General features: G+C 42.6%; 1 protein-coding gene across 5 annotated transcripts in view; it reads left to right on the top strand.

The window, feature by feature from the left end:
* Window positions 1-17,252, top strand: part of NFAT5 (nuclear factor of activated T cells 5) — a 117,582-nt gene that overhangs the window by 63,095 nt on the left and 37,235 nt on the right. For 3 of the 5 annotated variants that reach the window (XM_066584136.1, XM_066584138.1, XM_066584137.1), the window contains exons 3-5: window positions 7,145-7,676; window positions 12,143-12,329; window positions 14,669-14,859. In XM_066584136.1, coding sequence (XP_066440233.1) covers window positions 7,145-7,676; window positions 12,143-12,329; window positions 14,669-14,859 — 910 coding nt within the window. Of the gene's footprint in view, window positions 1-3,955; window positions 4,073-6,597; window positions 6,660-7,144; window positions 7,677-12,142; window positions 12,330-14,668; window positions 14,860-17,252 lie in introns of all 5 variants that reach the window. The other 2 variants (XM_066584141.1, XM_066584140.1) reach the window with 2 other exon arrangements.

Consider the following 17,252-nt stretch of genomic DNA (forward strand, 5'->3'; position numbering starts at 1 on the left):
TTTGTCCTTGTATATAAAGACAATTAGGAATCATTTTAGATGTAGTCATCGAAATACACCCAACCTTCCCCTTAAACCGCGTTTTATCTGGTTTGAAGTCCCAAATAATGTGTCATTAAAAAAAAACCAAAAAAAAAAACACCACTCTATGCGGTATACCCGTACTCATACATACGCCTCACTCCACATCTCCACGTTTCAGCAATGCCATGAAATGTAATACTTTACAGCGCTGTTCATCGTCCTATCTCGGCCAGCAGCCGTCCTCCAAATCTGTGGTTTTATTGTGTTTTTCCACACCGATCGATATGCCAGTGCAAAAATTTTTTTTTTCTTACCAAAATTTTTTCTTGCCAAAATTTTTTTTTCAATTTTATGCTACCCATTTCCGATTTGCACTGTCATTTGCACAGTATACCCACAGATTGCCGTGTGTCTACCTTTTTTTTTTTAATTGCTTGGTTACTTGTGTATTGCAATACAAATAGCCCTAATTCATTACATGGAATATACTGTCTGTTGCCTCACCGCTTTCCCGCTAATCAAACCCACTTTTGGATTAAGCTAAAAATAATGGCTCTTGTTTATATTGGCTGCCGTTCGCGCTGGTAATTAGAGATTACTCTTATCGGCCGCGGTTATCACAGAATGCGCGCGGGTTGATTAACCTACTAAATCGGTTCTGACAGCCCGCCGGTGGTACAGTAGGATGTGGAGTTTGCTCCAGGGGGATAGGAGGGATAAATAGGTACTTTATCTAAGAATGATTGCAGCTTTGCTCTCCGGACCTTCGTTCACCCAAAAGGAAATGTTGACCTTGGCTGTGAGGTTCGTGAAATGTAAACTTTTTTTTTTTTCCTCTCTGTTGTTTTCCAATAACAAAAGTCCCTCGTATACTTAGCCGCTTTTGTCTAAATATATGGAGGATATAGTTTTATATTGGGGGACTTCCTGCTGTTTAGATCAGGGAACATTTTATTCCGGAATATTTTGGAAAATTCTCTCCGCCTCGAACAATGAACCTGGATGGATAATTCCTGCCTCCAGGCTCGGACTAAAATTAGATGAAACTGCTAATGATCATTTCTGCTACTTTAATATTAAAAATAATTCCAAAAATTCTAAAAACAAAAATTTTAGATTAAAAAAAGACCCTAAGTTGTCCTCCTTTTGGAACTGTTTATTCTGCTGCTTTTTAGTTCCTTCAAGGTAATTGATGCTGGTGATAATGAATTTAAAGGGACACTCTGGTAAAAACACATTTTTTCCATTCCTGCCCCGATCACCCGATTGCCTGTTGCATTCTGGAGGTCTCCTGTGTGTATAACATCCACTTCCATGCAGTGCAGCCCCTTGTCTGATGCTTATCTTGATGGGGAGATCTTTTGGGTTCACTTTCACATCAACCCCATGATGCTTAAGCACATCATTAGCTAGAGGCTGTACCATTTCTGCCTGCTGGGGACTGTTTAATTCTCATTTCATTCTATATTCACCTAAATAAATTGCAGACCATATGTGTACAGTCAGGAGGATGAGCTGTGATCTCCTCTATTATAACTGTGTGATCATGATCAGTCACTGTGATAGGAGATTCTGTGTCCCCCCCTCTTAGCAGTTTCTGTGGTAGGGTCCATGTAATAGCATTACACAGACTGAGAAATTGACTTTTTCAGACACCAAGTAAATCTAAGCTGGTCAGAGTTTGAGATCACATGACCATCGGAGGAGAAAGAGGCCAGGAGTCTCTGATAGAAGTCAATAGCTAAGGTAACTAGCCGAGTGAAATGTACTGGGGAAATGGCTATGTAGGGAATAAAAACAATTACCAGAGTGGTGCTTTAAGTGTCCCCTGGTAGTTGTAACCCAACTTATAAACTTACATTATATGGCATTTCGGTGTGCCTACTTCTGGCAGCTGTGGGGTTGTAGTCATGAATTTCAGGCCCTCCCACTACAGTGCTGTAGTTGGTGGCATTATGGGAGGGCGTAAAAAATACGAATGACTATTGTACAATAAATCATGCATTTATTGTCGGTAAGTAAAGCTGGAAATATGTCTGCCACCTATAGGACCTCCTAGAGTACCCCTTTAAGAGTTACAATGTTGCAGTATATAGAAAACTAAGAAGAGAGAGAATTCTGTGACCGTTGTCAATGGACGACTTTTTTCAAAATTTTTTCGCATGTTTCACTATAAATTTTAGCCCATTGTACTGCTGGAGCCCAATATCTATAATTCCCATTATGCCCTGCAGTAAAACTATGGCTATCATGCAACCCACCCCTTGCAACTCCTTCATTATTGATAGTTGGGCAATGACCTTACAGCATAGCCTAATGGCTTTGGCTGCATACATCTTTGCAGGGGCATTCGTCATACTACTGGGACCAGAATGTCTTGGAGTGAAACAGGAGAACATAGTATGCTAGGCTGAAAAAAGACTAATGTTCATCCAGTTCAGCCTGTTTCCTCCACTCATGTTGATCCAGAGGAAGGCAAAAAAAAAAACGGGTAGGGGTAGACACCAATTTATCCCATTTTGGGGGAAAAAATTCTTTCTTGACTCCTTAATGGCAGTCAGAATAATCCCTGGATCAACACTCGTCCGCAAAAAGTTCCTTCCTGACTTCAAGTTTGGCAGTCGGAAGATCCCCGAATCAACAACCCTTCTGACCATTTAATGTCTATATCCCGTAATGCCATAGTACTCTAGAAAGACATCTAGTCCCTTCTTAAACTCCTACATGGATTTTGCCATCACCACGTCCTCAGGCAGAGAGTTCCACAGTCTCGCTGCTCTTACAGTAAAGAACCCCCTCCTATGTTGATGATGAAACCTTCTTTCCTCTAGACGTAGAGGATGCCCGCTTCTTACCGTCGCAGTCCTGGGTATAAACAGATCATGGGAGAGATCCTTGTATCGTCCCCTCATGTATTTATACATAGTGATTTGGTCGCCCCTTAACCCATATTTTTTTTCTAATTCATGGGAAATAGTGTAATATGGACACCCCATGATGTCCGTATTAATTACAATCCATGAAAACCACTCCATCCTAATGCCTTGTGCTGTTTGAGGAGTGGAATGCCACTGAACCACCTTAGATTATTGGGCTCTGCCACATTTCCTTGTCCTATAACATCCAAATGTTGGGTTATTCTGATATAAAATAGCACAAGCAGAGCTGCAGTATAAAGTATTGAGGAGAGGATAATAGCCAGAGCTTTTACTACAGATTAGATTTCAAACTCCTTCAGTCGTGCTGCTCATTACCATGGGTGAAAAACCTGACAAATAGCAGATAAGGGTCGGGAGGGGTAACATCACTCCTTAGGGAGAGAGCACCAAGAAGTGGAGTGAGGAGACTTATAAGGCCATGCATGCTCCTCTGGGTAATATGCAAATAAGGAAGATGATGGGACAGCCGATAAGTAACTGTGTATAATCTAGAAAACAACTACACCTGCGTTCTAACTGGAAACCTCTGCTATATTTCAAAGCATGAATATTTCCAGCCCATGTAATACGGACGTGGCCATAAATTACTGTAATTCTTACCATCACAACTGCAGCCAATTGCAAGACTCGGTGGGGGGCGCAATCAGTCGAAACATTCGCTGAGGCAACCGGCTATTGATTTTCTGCCCGGTAGACTAATCAGTCTTTACAAAAATGTAAATATGTAGCAGAAGTAAAGCATCTGTATTTAACCTGTGTATGAAGGGGTGCGATTTGGAAAGCCGGGGGGTGCGGGGTCTGTGGGGGAGGGGGGGGGGGGGGGGGCGGGTGTGAATGCAGAAAGCAAACAATGAGCGAATGTGAACTAAAATATTGCTCAAATTGCCCTTGGAATTCCATGTGATAATTGGATTGCTTTTTTTTCTTTTTTTCTTTATATTTGCTGGGATGCTAGCTGTTTTCTCTATTAATACAGTTAACTTGCATTCTAGCTTCTCCACTCAGAGGCAGGCATCGTGTGGTGGGTTGTGTGACTATGTCTGTCTATCAATAGTGAAGACAAATATTGCCAGAGACACTAAACCCATCCAAACTCACCCAGGGTATAGGTCGGTCTCGTTTTCAGACTTCTTCCTAAGCCTTTTTTTTTTTTCTTACTTTCTTTGTTTTTTCTTTTTTTTTCATTCATTTTTTTTCAGTTTTGATTAGTGGATTGATGATGAATGTTGGTAAAAATGTCCATTTGAATATGTTGTTTTTATTTATTTTTTTTAACTCACAATAATAAAAAAAATATGTAAAAAGGAAAATTGGCAAATTTATTTTGACTGCAGATTTGGGGCCACTTTGCTTGCTTTAGAGATGCTAGAGGGGTAAAACAAAAAACGCCCATGTGGCGACACTGTTAGCACTACCCTTTCCAATCCACTGTGACGACATACTGATGGAAGGCTGTACAGCTCCAATATCGGAAGACGTACAGCAGGGTATTCTTACTGTCTATTACTGGCCGCTCTGTTGTCGGGGGGGCCTCTCCAGCATGTCACATACCGTAGTACTGGCTCTAGCCAGCAGATGGCACCATTGTATAATGGCAGAAAGAGAAAACCCCCCTAGGAAACCCTGAATCCAAAATTGGATTGCAAAGGGTTAAAAGACTACTCCTCTGCAAAAGCCTTGTAGCTTATAGCCCATTTAATTTTTAATTTTTTTTTTTTTTTTTTTAGCAAAATCAATAAAAACTTAAGTTGACAAAATATCAAACCAATATTTATCTTTATAAATACATAGTTTTTTTTCCCCCAACCATTTCTGTTCTTTGTGCGGTTGGATATTATAGTGATTATTTTATTTTTTGATTGTGGATTTTTTTTCTTTAGTTCTGTGCATTATTATGGGGGCAGCCATCCTGCCTGAGCTGCAGTTAGCAGCATTTAGAGAGATGGTTTACAGCAGAATCCCTGGGCCATTAACTTCTATAGGAGAGTGGTGTTAGCTTACTTTACAACTTTTGCAGAAAGGTGGAGGAGGTGAGCTGTGACAACCACCTATTATGAATGGTGAATCCTTTGTTATTTATATGTAGGTGTTCTCGCTCATTGCAATCCTACCTGATTATGAGATGACTGTTGAGAGATTTTCTCTGCAGAAGCCGAAACGTCAGACCGTTAGACCTAGTGGTCAGTTGGACAACTGCAGGATTTTTTTTTGAATAAAAAAAAAAAAATGTGCAAAAATTCATAAAAACCCAATTTATAAATAGGCATTTTTTCAAACCATATCCTATATTACTAGTGCTTTGTGAATAAATCCCTTCTTTCCCTTATTTTCCTAAATAGTGTAGAAGGAGAAGGAGAAACGATGTAAAAATCATAAATTTTATGGTAATGATCCCAAAAAAAAAATCGGAATAACTGCAGAGCGTATGCTAAAAGCAAAGTGTCTTCAAATCTGGTCAACCAAAATCTGAAGTTCTGTAACATTAATATTGAAGCATTTTCTTAATGCATGACCCAAAACAAGCACAGCACCTATACAGTACTATGATTTTCTTTTAAATGTGAATGCTTTGGAAAGTCACTGAATATTTTTTTTTTCTTTTTTTCTTTTTTTTTGTTTCAGCTGCAAAATATAGCAATGTGCACAAACACAGAGTAAAATGGAACTGATAAGAGATTTCACGAGATTTACTTCTCCTTAATTGCCTAAAAATTAGAATTTCAATATCAATTGCTGTATTTGTAATTGTTCCCATATTGCCAAGAGTTAAAGTATACAACTGCTTTAAAGAACAGGTGTTCCCAGAAATATCCATATTCAAAAACTTTTTACCCTCGAGGGGTAAGTAATCTTTATGGTATAGAATTCGGTTGTCCTCGTTAAGACCATTTACTAACCGGCTTACTTTATTTCCTGCCCGTCTATCTTGGAATTTCATTAACTCTTTCCAATCCACTGTCTGACGTCTAAAGACATTATGATTTAAGGCTGTACAGCTCCAATGTTGGAAGACGTCCGTCGGGGTTCTCTTACTGTATATTACCAGCTGTCGGAGCCTATCCAACATGTCACTTCATGCAGTACTGGCTTTAGCCAGCAGATGGCGCCGTTTTATAATGGCAGAAAAAGAGTAAGCCCCCCCTAGGAAAACCAGGATACAAATTGGATTGGAAAGGGTTAATAAAGGAGTCTTTACTAGACTAAGAATTTAACGCACCGATATATGAACTCCAACCTACTTGTCTGCCGTGCGGCTACATGTGTTTTAAAGTAAAAGGAAAGGCCAAGGTGGGTTCAATATATTATTATGTTGCGGTTCACTTGCCCAATAAACATAAACACATATAAAAGGTCACCTTCTAAAGTTTTGCTGCCTTCATAATAAACCCACCGGTAATAATGATAACTTTACGCCTGTCACCCAACCAGTCTTTCCAGAAAGTTATTGAAGGTCAACGCCCGGCCTCTTGTAATTACCCTCCTTTTAGTCTCCAACACACCGTATCAGTTCCATTTTGCCAGATACATGAGTTTGTCTTATACTCTATTTTTTTTTCTTTATTATTTTTAATAGTTGATTAACTGGAATAATTAGCAGCTGTTTCTCATTTATTTTCTCATATTTTTATTCCAGGATTTGCCTCTGAAGCAGGGAGTGTCTGCATTAAAAATGACCTGTAGTTCTCTGCTTCATAGGTTAGAAACTTATTTTAATATTTTGTGGCTACAGTCAGTCCCACTCAAAAAAAAAAAAAAAATTTAAAATGACACGTACTAATTGGCAATTTTTAAATATTTACTATAAACACATTTTGTGAGGGGGGTTTACATACAGTTTTTTTTTTCCAATTGGCCAAAGAAAATTCTAAATTCTATTAAGGAAGGTCAAATTATGTAACTTTTTTTCTTTTTTAGATTTTATACCTTTTTTTGTCTTGAACATTATTGGCAGAGCCGATATATTTTGGGCATTTTAAGTGATCGGTGCCCTTTATTGACTAGTAGTATTTGATCCAATTTTTTGGATTTCAATTTTTACCAAATTTCAACATTTTTCTGTGGGAATAAAAGTAATTGGATATATTTTTGAAGGCAAAAAAAAAAAATCACTTAAATCCATTGGGACTGCTGGCCAGTGCCGGTGAAAATGTGTGTATTTACTGTTGGATTATACACTGCAGATGCCTCATCTTCCTCCTCTTCCACCATGGGCGGTGCTCGCAGTTCCTTTACCACCACTTCCAGCCCTTCTAATTACTCTACCTCACTCACCGATACCAAAGCTATGCAATCCTCTACCGCGGGGGTAAGTAAGCCAGGGGTAAGTGAACAGCTGTTAGCCAGTAATGCGGGACGGCAGCAGTCCGTGCCGTTGAGATGGACAGTCCTAAACATTTCTCCACCCCCGGAAGACCTGCTGGATAGCAGTCAGATGTCCTGCCAAGATGAAGGGGGTGGACTGGATTCTGAGCAGAGCTGCAACATGTGGACAGAAGACTCCGCATCTAATTTCAGCAACATGAGTTCCCATTCTTACAACGATAACACAGAGGTCCCACGTAAGTCACGCAAACGAAACACCAAGCAGAGGCCCGGGGCCAAGCGACGAGATTCCAACATGGACGTTTTTGATGCAGACAGCGCCAAAGCTCCACATTATGTTCTCTCCCAGCTCGCCTCGGACAGCAAAGGGAACGGCCAGGCTGGAAATGGGTTGGTATTTGACTTTAATACACATTTTCCCTTTCTTACTTTCACTGTTCTTATGTAAATCAACACTAGAGTAACTTGTAGCTCCGTGGCTGGGGTGGTTGAAACAACACATGTGCCCATTGAGTTCAACCAGGGAAGGTGGAGACTAGAGATGAGCGAGCATTGCCCTTAGCGAGTACCTGCCCGCTCAGGAGCAAAGATTCGGCTGCCGGTGGCGGGCAGGGAGCGGCGGGGGAGAGCGGGGAGGAACGGAGGGGAGATCTGTCTCTCCCTCTTTTTTCCCCCTGCTCCCCCCTGCTCATGGCCGCAACTCACCTGTCACCCGCGCCGGCACCCGAACCTTTTCTTCCGAGTGGGGAGATACTCGCTAAGGACAATGCTCGATCGAGTACTTGTCCTTAGCGAGTATGCTCGCTCATCTCTAGTGAAGATGATAGAATGGTTAGAAACTTTAGACTGCACAGTTGCTGTATTCCATATTGATACTCTAGGCCAGGGGTGTCCAACCTTTTGGAGTCTCTAGGCCACCTTGATAGAAGAAGAGTTGTCTTTGGCCACACATTAAATACATAAACCCTACCGAAAGCTGTTAAGGTCCATGCATAATTTATGCGATATCTGCCACCACAGATGATCAAAAAAGTTCTTGCATAATAATCCTAATTATGGAGCGTCCCATTCGGAGAGTCTTTTGAAATCGTTGACCAGGTCCAACATTTGCGATCGCTAATATGGCATGTACTAAAGTTATTACGCCATTGATATTTTTCACTATGAATTAAAAGAAAAGAGAGCAACATAAAACTTGTGGGATATTTCACATTGTATTTAGGAAAGCCCCAAACAACCCCCCCATCAATCTCCACAGTCCTCCAAATAAACCCCGCCGCCACCAGGCCATATGGACTCCAAACTGGAGTCCATGCCACCTTCTACGTGCAAGCCCGGGCACGCCGCTCACAGCCTGGCATTTGCCAGGTATCTCATGTGGCCTTGTCTCATCCAGATTCAGCCTGCACGGGCCCCCTCTTCCCTTAATAATCCAAATAATGTTACTTAACTGCCTTGCCAAGTCACCACGAGCACGTCTGATAGTGTAAAGAAAAGAATAGAATGTTCAGAATGTTTTAAATAAGTTTACAATCTTGTGTTGGGCTACATTCATAGCCATTCTGGGCCGTATGTGGTCCACAGGCTGCTGGTTGGACACCCCTGCTCTAGGCACTTTATATACCAAAGGCCAACATGCAGAAGACTTTGCAAACATCTGAAGTTGGATGAAGCCACTGGCGTAACTATAGAGGGTACAGGGAATGCGGTTGCACCCGGGCCCAGGAGACTTAGGGGACCCATAAGGCCTCTCTTCTCCATATAGAGAGCCCAGTACTATGACTAAAGCATTATAGTTGGGGGCCTTGTTACAGGTTATGCATTGGGGCCCAGGAGCTTCAAGTTACGCCTTAAGGGTTAAGAGAAGTTGGGGGCCCCAAAGATAAACTTTTGCACCTGGGCCCATGAGCCTTTAGCTACGCCCCTGGATGAAACAGTCATTGTGTGATGGTCTTCAATATTCTTGAGAATAGAACCTGAAAATAATCATTATAAGCCTATAACTTTGTGGAAACCTCTTAGGTGGCCGAACAATTGATCTCTAGGCTGCCATGTTTGAATCAATTCCTTGACTACAACGTAACGTAGATTACATATACACTTGCAATATCTATTGGTGGCTCTGCTGTGTTCTGCATCGTAGAAGAAGAAAGTATTTGGACTTCCATCTAGGAGGTCGTTGACATCTATGGAGAGCAGCTGCCTGGTATTTCTCATGTGTTTGATTTTTTTTTTGGTGCCCTCTCTGTATTCCTCTGCCATGGAGGGGGGCACTTGGATAATGTGGCCCACTGCTCTCCGTTAATGTTAATTGTTTTCCTAAGCCATGTAGTTGATCACTTCTGCCCTGAAAACATGGCGACTTCAACCTCAGCTGTTTAGGCCTATACTATAGGTAGAGTATAAAGTGTTTATGGGCAAGAAGTCCATTTTAGTGTTTTATTCAGAGGGGGTTCTCTGTTTTGGACAGTCCCTATTTGTTAAGGTGCTTTTAGATTTACCGATTAACGTTCAAACGAGTGAAAGTGAAGATAATCGTTCGGTTTAAACGTGACTGAACGACTAATGAGAATAGTTCGCTTTTCATTCGTTGTTTATTTTACGCAAGCATAAAAATCATCGTTGTCTCATTCGCTGACCGTTGGCTTTAAATGGCAGTCTTCAGTCCCTGTATTCGCTTAAGCAGACAATGAACGATTCTCGTTTGAATGGGCTAACGATGCATTTCCTTGTCTAAGCTGGCTGCACGAGCGCAAATGAGGTAGCGGTGATGTCACTGCTCAAACGAGAATTGGCTCGTCTAAAAGGACCACTGTAGCCCCTCGAAATTAAGCATATCCTGAAGTTCCCCTTCCTTCTGAGATCCACGGCCCTCATGTGGGGTAACCTGGTAATAAGTGTTCAGTTTCTCTGCAGCGCCACCACAGGGAAAATGAAGCATTACATAGAGTAGCGTCCATTCAAATCAATGGGCCGTCTTTATAATGCAGGACGGGACAGGTCCTCCAGAGTGAGAGGTGCGCTTAGTAACTACTCTAGACAAAAGCTGGGTTTGTGAGAATGGGTTTTGGAAAGTAGATGATCCTTTTATAACTATATTGTTGAACGGTAGTTCGGATTGTGGCTTTACATTATAATTTTCAAATCTTCCCGTACTGATACCTGGCGAGCACCGATGAACATAAGTGGCTCAATTAATGATCATCTCCTAAATTTGATTACATACATTTATTCTTCTATCGTTTGGCACGGCTCGTCATGATATGTTCTAAGGCAATATTCATTAACACATAGGATATCTGCTAAAATCTAAATACTGCGAAATACATTGTTCCTCTGTAATTGAATCCAGCCATAAATAAGTCCCGCACTCCTGGAAGCTGCCATGCACAGGACTGTAGGCTTTCGGTTCTCTCCGTCTTGTGCCATGCGTCTAATGGATGCCACTATTTCATAGTCCTTGCATAGTTTGTATTTTCAGAAGTAATTGCCAGAGTCGACAGAAACTTCTGCGTTGGCCACTTAAAAGCAGCGTTGATGGTGATCCTCCATAAGTCCATTGTAGCTCCACAAGTTGACCCATATTAGTCATTTGTGGCAGAGTTTTCTTCAAAGTTTCCCACTTTACCCATTTTTCACATCTAAAGGCCCTTTTACATGCAATGATTATCGTTCAAGAGAGAGAAAATGAACCGTTGAGTATAAAGGCAGCCAACAATCGAACGACGAACATCGTTGACTCGTCCAAACGCTAAATCTATTGGAGTAAACAGACCCTAAACCGGGCTTGTGCCAACAGCCCTTGGTAAACCTTGCCGCAGGCCTGTAGGTTGATCTATGCAAACATCTAATGTGTCGTATGTAAATTTGTAAACTGTTTTATCTCTATAGGATTTTACAAGGTTAATTTGTGTGTTTGTTTTTGAAAGTTGGGATTTTGAGCCACTTGAAGGGTTTTGCCTGGATTAGGCAGCTTCTTACGAAACACCTCAATGGGGAATTCTAGGGATGGGATTACCCATCTGTTTCCTTCCTCTTCATATTATCAGCCAGAATCCGGACCCTCTTTATTCTGGAGGAATGGCACATTTATGTAGCACACAGACGCACCATTGGTTTGAGGGCTTGCCAGCCATTCTTGCAGCTACAGCTGACTAGTTGGTGGGTAGAAACCTGGCGAGGAGCCTTAGTAAATACGGTGGTTGTCCAACATGGCTGGTCATTAAATGCAGGCTGCTGCTCTAATTTGTAGAGGAATAAAGAAAGTATGATTTAAGAAAACCTTACACCCTTTTATAATAGAGAACCCTAAAAGTTTATGTAGTGTTGTGACATTTTTTGTGACTACTTTGGTGACCACTACTGCATGCAGGAGAGTGGGCGATAGTATCCATCATCTAGTAAGATCTCCACCTTTTGGGGTCAAGTAATACAGTGCATGATAGATATATATTTGGAATCTATATATGGAATGAATGAATGAATACATGTCACAGAAGACCTATTGAGAAATGGGACGCTAGTACCCCCAATAAGTTGGGTTTAGCTCTGGTCACTGGTGGAAAACGGGTCCCTTGTGAGCACTCGCTTTCCTTTGAAATGATTGGGAGTAGCTGTCAGAGCTAGATGCTGACAAATAGTCCAAAGTAAAGTCATGAGGCCGTAGCAAGCGGTCAGGGTCCACATATATATGGAGTAGGTAATATGGTCGATATTGGTAACCCCTCCACTTGTCCTTTTTCTCTTCTTTCCTCATAGTGTAGCATAGTAAGTGGATGTAGTTTTGTTTTCCCTCTTTGGTCTTCTATCTGTGGAGCTGTAAAGACTCAGAATTTATTTTATGACGTTCACCTCAGAGCCCCTGAGCCTCCGAAGGGAGGGAAGAGGAGTCCATTACTGTGTGAGCAGTTTCCATCGAAGTGCGAAGGGAAAGATCTGAAGATTGTGGTACAGCCTGAGACTCAGCATCGTGCTAGATACCTGACCGAGGGAAGCCGCGGCTCAGTGAAGGACCGGACACAACAGGGGTTTCCTACAGTAAAGGTAGGTGTCATGATCACGCGAAACAAGGATGGGGTTTCAGTACTATGTACTGCTGTAGAGAATGGTTCTTCGATTAGTGTAAGGCTATGAGGTGCATTCAAGTTCTATGGTCTCCTAATTTGTTTTCTAAAAAAAGCTACCCTAGAAAGCTTGAAAGTAGTTCTCTACCTCTTGACATACACATTTTTCATGACGTCCTGATTACATAGCTGCTGTGAACGCTTCTTTAGGGTCTGTTTTGCCCACTGGAAAATTGCTGATAGGAGTGCCGCACGACTGGAAAATCACAGAGAGCGTCCTTTTATCATTGGAAAAAGCCAAAAATTGGCCAAGGCCAGGTGAGTAGGAAGCAATGAGAAACCACTTCATAGTTGTTGTCATTAAAGGGGTTTTGTCATTAGAAAAAAAAAACAGTACTCACCTATTCCTCCCCAGGCAGCCTTCTTCAAGCATCTTCTCATCACTGATCTTCTCCAGTCCCTCGGGTCACCTCACATCCAGCCGGCCTGATCCTCCACCTCTTCTTGTTATGGAGTGTCCATTCTTGGCATTCTTCTTCCTGCAGGTTAGTGTAGGTTACGTCACTAATGTAACGTTCACTGCCTAGCAAGGAATGCTGATCTATTGCCGAAACTGCGCATGCGTGCTGTCTCGCCTCGAGTGTTCATATACTATTGCAGAGTGACAGTGCGCTTGCGCAGTCTTGGCAATAGCTTGGCACTCCCTGCTAGGTAGTGAATGCTACGTCACTAGTGATTTGGCGTACATTGGCCTGCAGGAAGGAGACTGCCAAGAATGGACACTTCGTCACCGGAAGAAGAAGAATCAGCCGGCTGAAGGTGAGGTGACTCAGGAGGACTGCAGGACCCAGGAGAAGATCGGCGGGGAGAAGATGTGATAAGAAGGCTGACTGGGGAGGAATGGGTAAGTATATAATTTTTTTTTCTAATGACAGAAAGAAGCTCCTAAATAAGGGCTGTCCCAGAAGCAGAATTTATGTCTTGATGGATTCATGGCACCCACTTGGAGGAAACTTTTCAGTTTCCTACGGAAATGCCAACTTAGCAGGCAGTCTCTTCCACTTCTTCTAAACCGTGTCCCATGTTTCTATTTGCTCCTATTCTTGATACAAAAAAATTAGGAGACCTTAGAATTCGAATGCATCTCATACAACGACCCGCATGGTAGCTGGCGGAACCTGTTGGAAATCACGTTCTCTAGAATGGAACTATGGTCCTTTTTAAAGCAACTATTCAGTCTCCTGATAAACATCATCATGGCCACAAATGGTTTGTCTTGGGATCAGTTAAGTCCACTCCCCAACCAACCGAGAGATTGGATGTTCATGCATTATTGTAATGAATGGGAAGGTTCATTGACTTGTACTCCATTTACATTGACAGATGATCGCTCAAAAGTCGCTCAAACGACAGTTTGAGTGACAGTTTTGAGTGATCATTTTGCATAGTCTATAGTAAGTAGCTACTAAAAAGCTATGTAGGCAGAGCGGGACACCGCCACTATAACTCGACAAACAATACAGCTGTTCTTCATAAGAAACAGCTGTATTGTTCTCCACGCTTACAGCTCGTGTCCCGCTGTAAACTACCAGCAGGACATGAGCTGAAAGAATCTTATCAGTGCTGACGACTGTGATAACAGCCTGCACCGCTAATAAGAGTTTATCGCTCAATTCAAGAAAACTAGAATTGAGCGAGGAACAAATCATGCACGAGACCTGCACGATGTCCCGTCATTTAGACGCAATGGTAATCGCTCAAAAGACGGCTTTGAGCGAATGTTGAGCGATAAACGTTGTGTCTAAATGGACCTTTACCTATACGGGAGAGGACTAGAGAAACAGTTTTCTTCTTTCTGAAGGGGAACTAATTTGCATACTTTTTCCCATGAAGCATTGCCTGTAACACTTCCTAATACAAGCGCTCAACTATCTCCGGCAGTCCCATTGAAATGAATAGAGCTGTAGCGCACATGGGTGGTCACTGCCCCATTCTTCCGCAGACCTTGGAGACTCCCATTCTTGGGATCAGTGGGGGTCCCAGTGTTGGGCTCCCAGCAGTTCTCCTTTGTCCTGTGGATCGAGGATAATGTGTTTTAGTAGGATAACCCTTTTAATATAGTTGATGCATTATCTAACTCCTCTGAGTGTCCTAATGTGAACCCGGTAAGATATTAGTTAGCGTATTGCACATATTAAGTACATGAATTCTAAAACCGGTGTATGGTTTGCAGCCAGTGCGGGGTGCATGCAGAACGCCAGCATCATATAGCAAGGGATCCAAGTCCGTAATGAGATTTTCTTCCTTTTTTTTTTCCAGCTGGAAGGTCATAATGAGCCCGTGGTGCTTCAAGTGTTTGTAGGCAATGATTCCGGCCGAGTGAAGCCGCACGGATTCTACCAGGCCTGCAGAGTGACTGGGAGGAACACAACTCCCTGCAAGGAAGTGGATATAGAGGGCACCACAGTCATAGAGGTCATGCTTGACCCCAGCAACATGATGACTCTAGCGTAAGTAAATCATCTACCAGCAGCTCCCACCCTCCGGAGCTGAATTGCTGGACCCCTTGTGATAGGTTTATGTCACCGGGCCATGCGTGCACGCCGCTCCTATCGGACATTTTTATCTAAAATGCAGAAATTCCAGATTCTATTACCGCTGGACCGTACAAAGAATGCTGACTTTCCTGAATTCCTGCATAGAAGAAAAAAAAAAACCCCTATAGTGACCCTATAATTTTTTTGGCCTTTGCAAAACCACTGCTGAAATATAGAAATCATCCATAAAAGCACTTCCAGCTTTATTAGGTTTTTATGAGTAATTTTCTTTTCTTTTATAAGGTTATTATTGGGCGGAGATACAAGTTTTATATCCTAGTAGAGGATTTCACTATTCTATGCATGCACCAGTAATGTAACTGAGGCACAAGGCTTCTTCCCATTCTTGTCATTGAGTAAAATTAGTGGATTATATTCTAATTAAAACTTAAAAGCAAAATAATTATAAAAAAAAGACTTCTCTGCATGTTTTAGAGCAGATCTTCAGCTTCCACCTTACAAAAGCTCTTTTGAAGCTCCTATACACTGATGTGCCAAAAGTCATGGGACAGGAACTAATGTCGTATAGAACCCCCTCTAGGCTGGCGCAGTGCAACAACTCGACGTGGCATCGATTCCACAAATGCACAGAAGGTGTTTTGAGGGATGCTGTGCTATGCCGTATGGGTAGTCACCTACAGCTCCGTGGTATTTGTAGGTGCTGGATTTTGGGTGCAAATGATCTTCTCCACCACATCCCATAAATGCTTGATTGGGCTGATGTCAGGCGCACATGCAGGCCACACCATTCGCAGGAACTCTCCAGATTGCTCCTCAGACTAATTCTGGACAACTTTGGCCCGATGACCCAATGCATTATCCTGCTGCAATATCTTATCGCTGGGGGGGTCAACAAGCAGTGAAACATAGCAGGTATTGGTCAATGATGGCCCGGTGAACCCAACCCATGCCAAGAGATCACATGCCACACCAGTTATGGAACTCCCAGCATGCACAGTGCCTTGTTGATGACCGGGGTCCCTGCTACATAAGGTCTGACCTATACACAAACCTTACTATCCGCTCCAAACAACTGGTACCATGACCCACGCTTAAGTGTGCTCTGCGACCATACCCCACGGAGGCTAAAGAGCGCTGCACTGACTTGTGAGGCCTTCTGCATTGAATGTGGATGGGATTTGTGCCAGAGTTGCTTGTCTGTTCACGCGGACTATTGGACGCATTCAATAAGCAACGGTGGGCAGGCCAGTAATGCCTTCTATGGCATATTCCAGTTACACATGTGACACTGTGGATCGGGGAATGTTAAATGCCCGCACAGCTTCAGAATTGGAGTATCTCACCCGTCTGCTACCCACTATGATGCTTCATTGGATCTCCGATAATTCACATCGCCTTGCCATGAGCACGCTGGCTGGTGTTCAACCTCACAAGATAACCCCTCACAATCTATACAAGGGAGGGCGACCCCAAGTGTCACCTGAGAATCAATTTACATACTGCTATCCCATGACATTTGGCACGTCAGTGTATACAGCATTCACCAGATTATTGGTGCTTTAGTTGCTTGTAGCTTACAATTAAACCAAATTGGCATCTCCATGGTGAAAATGTGGTGGGCTAGTGATTACAAATGGCAGTCAATCTGAATAAGCAGAGCTGTAGTATATAGCGAAGGAGCACAGAGCAGCATCCGGAGCTGCTGATGGGACAGGAAGGGGATTTCGGGCTAAAGATGGCCTCACACATTAGATAGAAGGATGGGTGACGGGTGAACAGCTCTGGAATAAACAGACGCAGCCATACACCGTATAATCCATGTTGGCCGTCGCAGTCTTTTAGACTGGCCATACATTTCCAATGATGCTGGGCGATGGACAAAAGATCTTTCTGGGAGCGTTCTTTCAAGGGAAACATTTTTTCTTTCTTTCTAGACGATAGTCTGTCATTGGTCAGCTGGAACGATCATTCATTGCTAAATGGCGCCCAACAAATTATCATTTCGGTTGAGGATATTCATTTTTATCAACGTAGGCTCATGTGAAGCTGCCCTTATGCACAAAAGCATTTGTTGCAGCATATTTGCGCATAAGTGAGGTTTGAAGAGGTACATTTACACGCAGGTCTGCACATAGGGCTGTGCTTTTTGCTCACCCAAGCCCCTTTCACATGAGCATGACAGACCCTTTCCATGGATTTAGTGGCTATTTAGGTCTAATGAGCTCCAGATGTGTTCTTCTCCCTGCGTTTTGCGCAGTCACATCCTTCCCATTGCATATTTTCGCACTTCTCATAGACTTCTATGTGACTTCTGTTGCACAAAATGCAGGAAAATAAAGCGGGTT

This window comes from Eleutherodactylus coqui, chromosome 11 (genome assembly GCF_035609145.1).
Source record: "Eleutherodactylus coqui strain aEleCoq1 chromosome 11, aEleCoq1.hap1, whole genome shotgun sequence".
Lineage (NCBI taxonomy): Eukaryota > Metazoa > Chordata > Amphibia > Anura > Eleutherodactylidae > Eleutherodactylus > Eleutherodactylus coqui.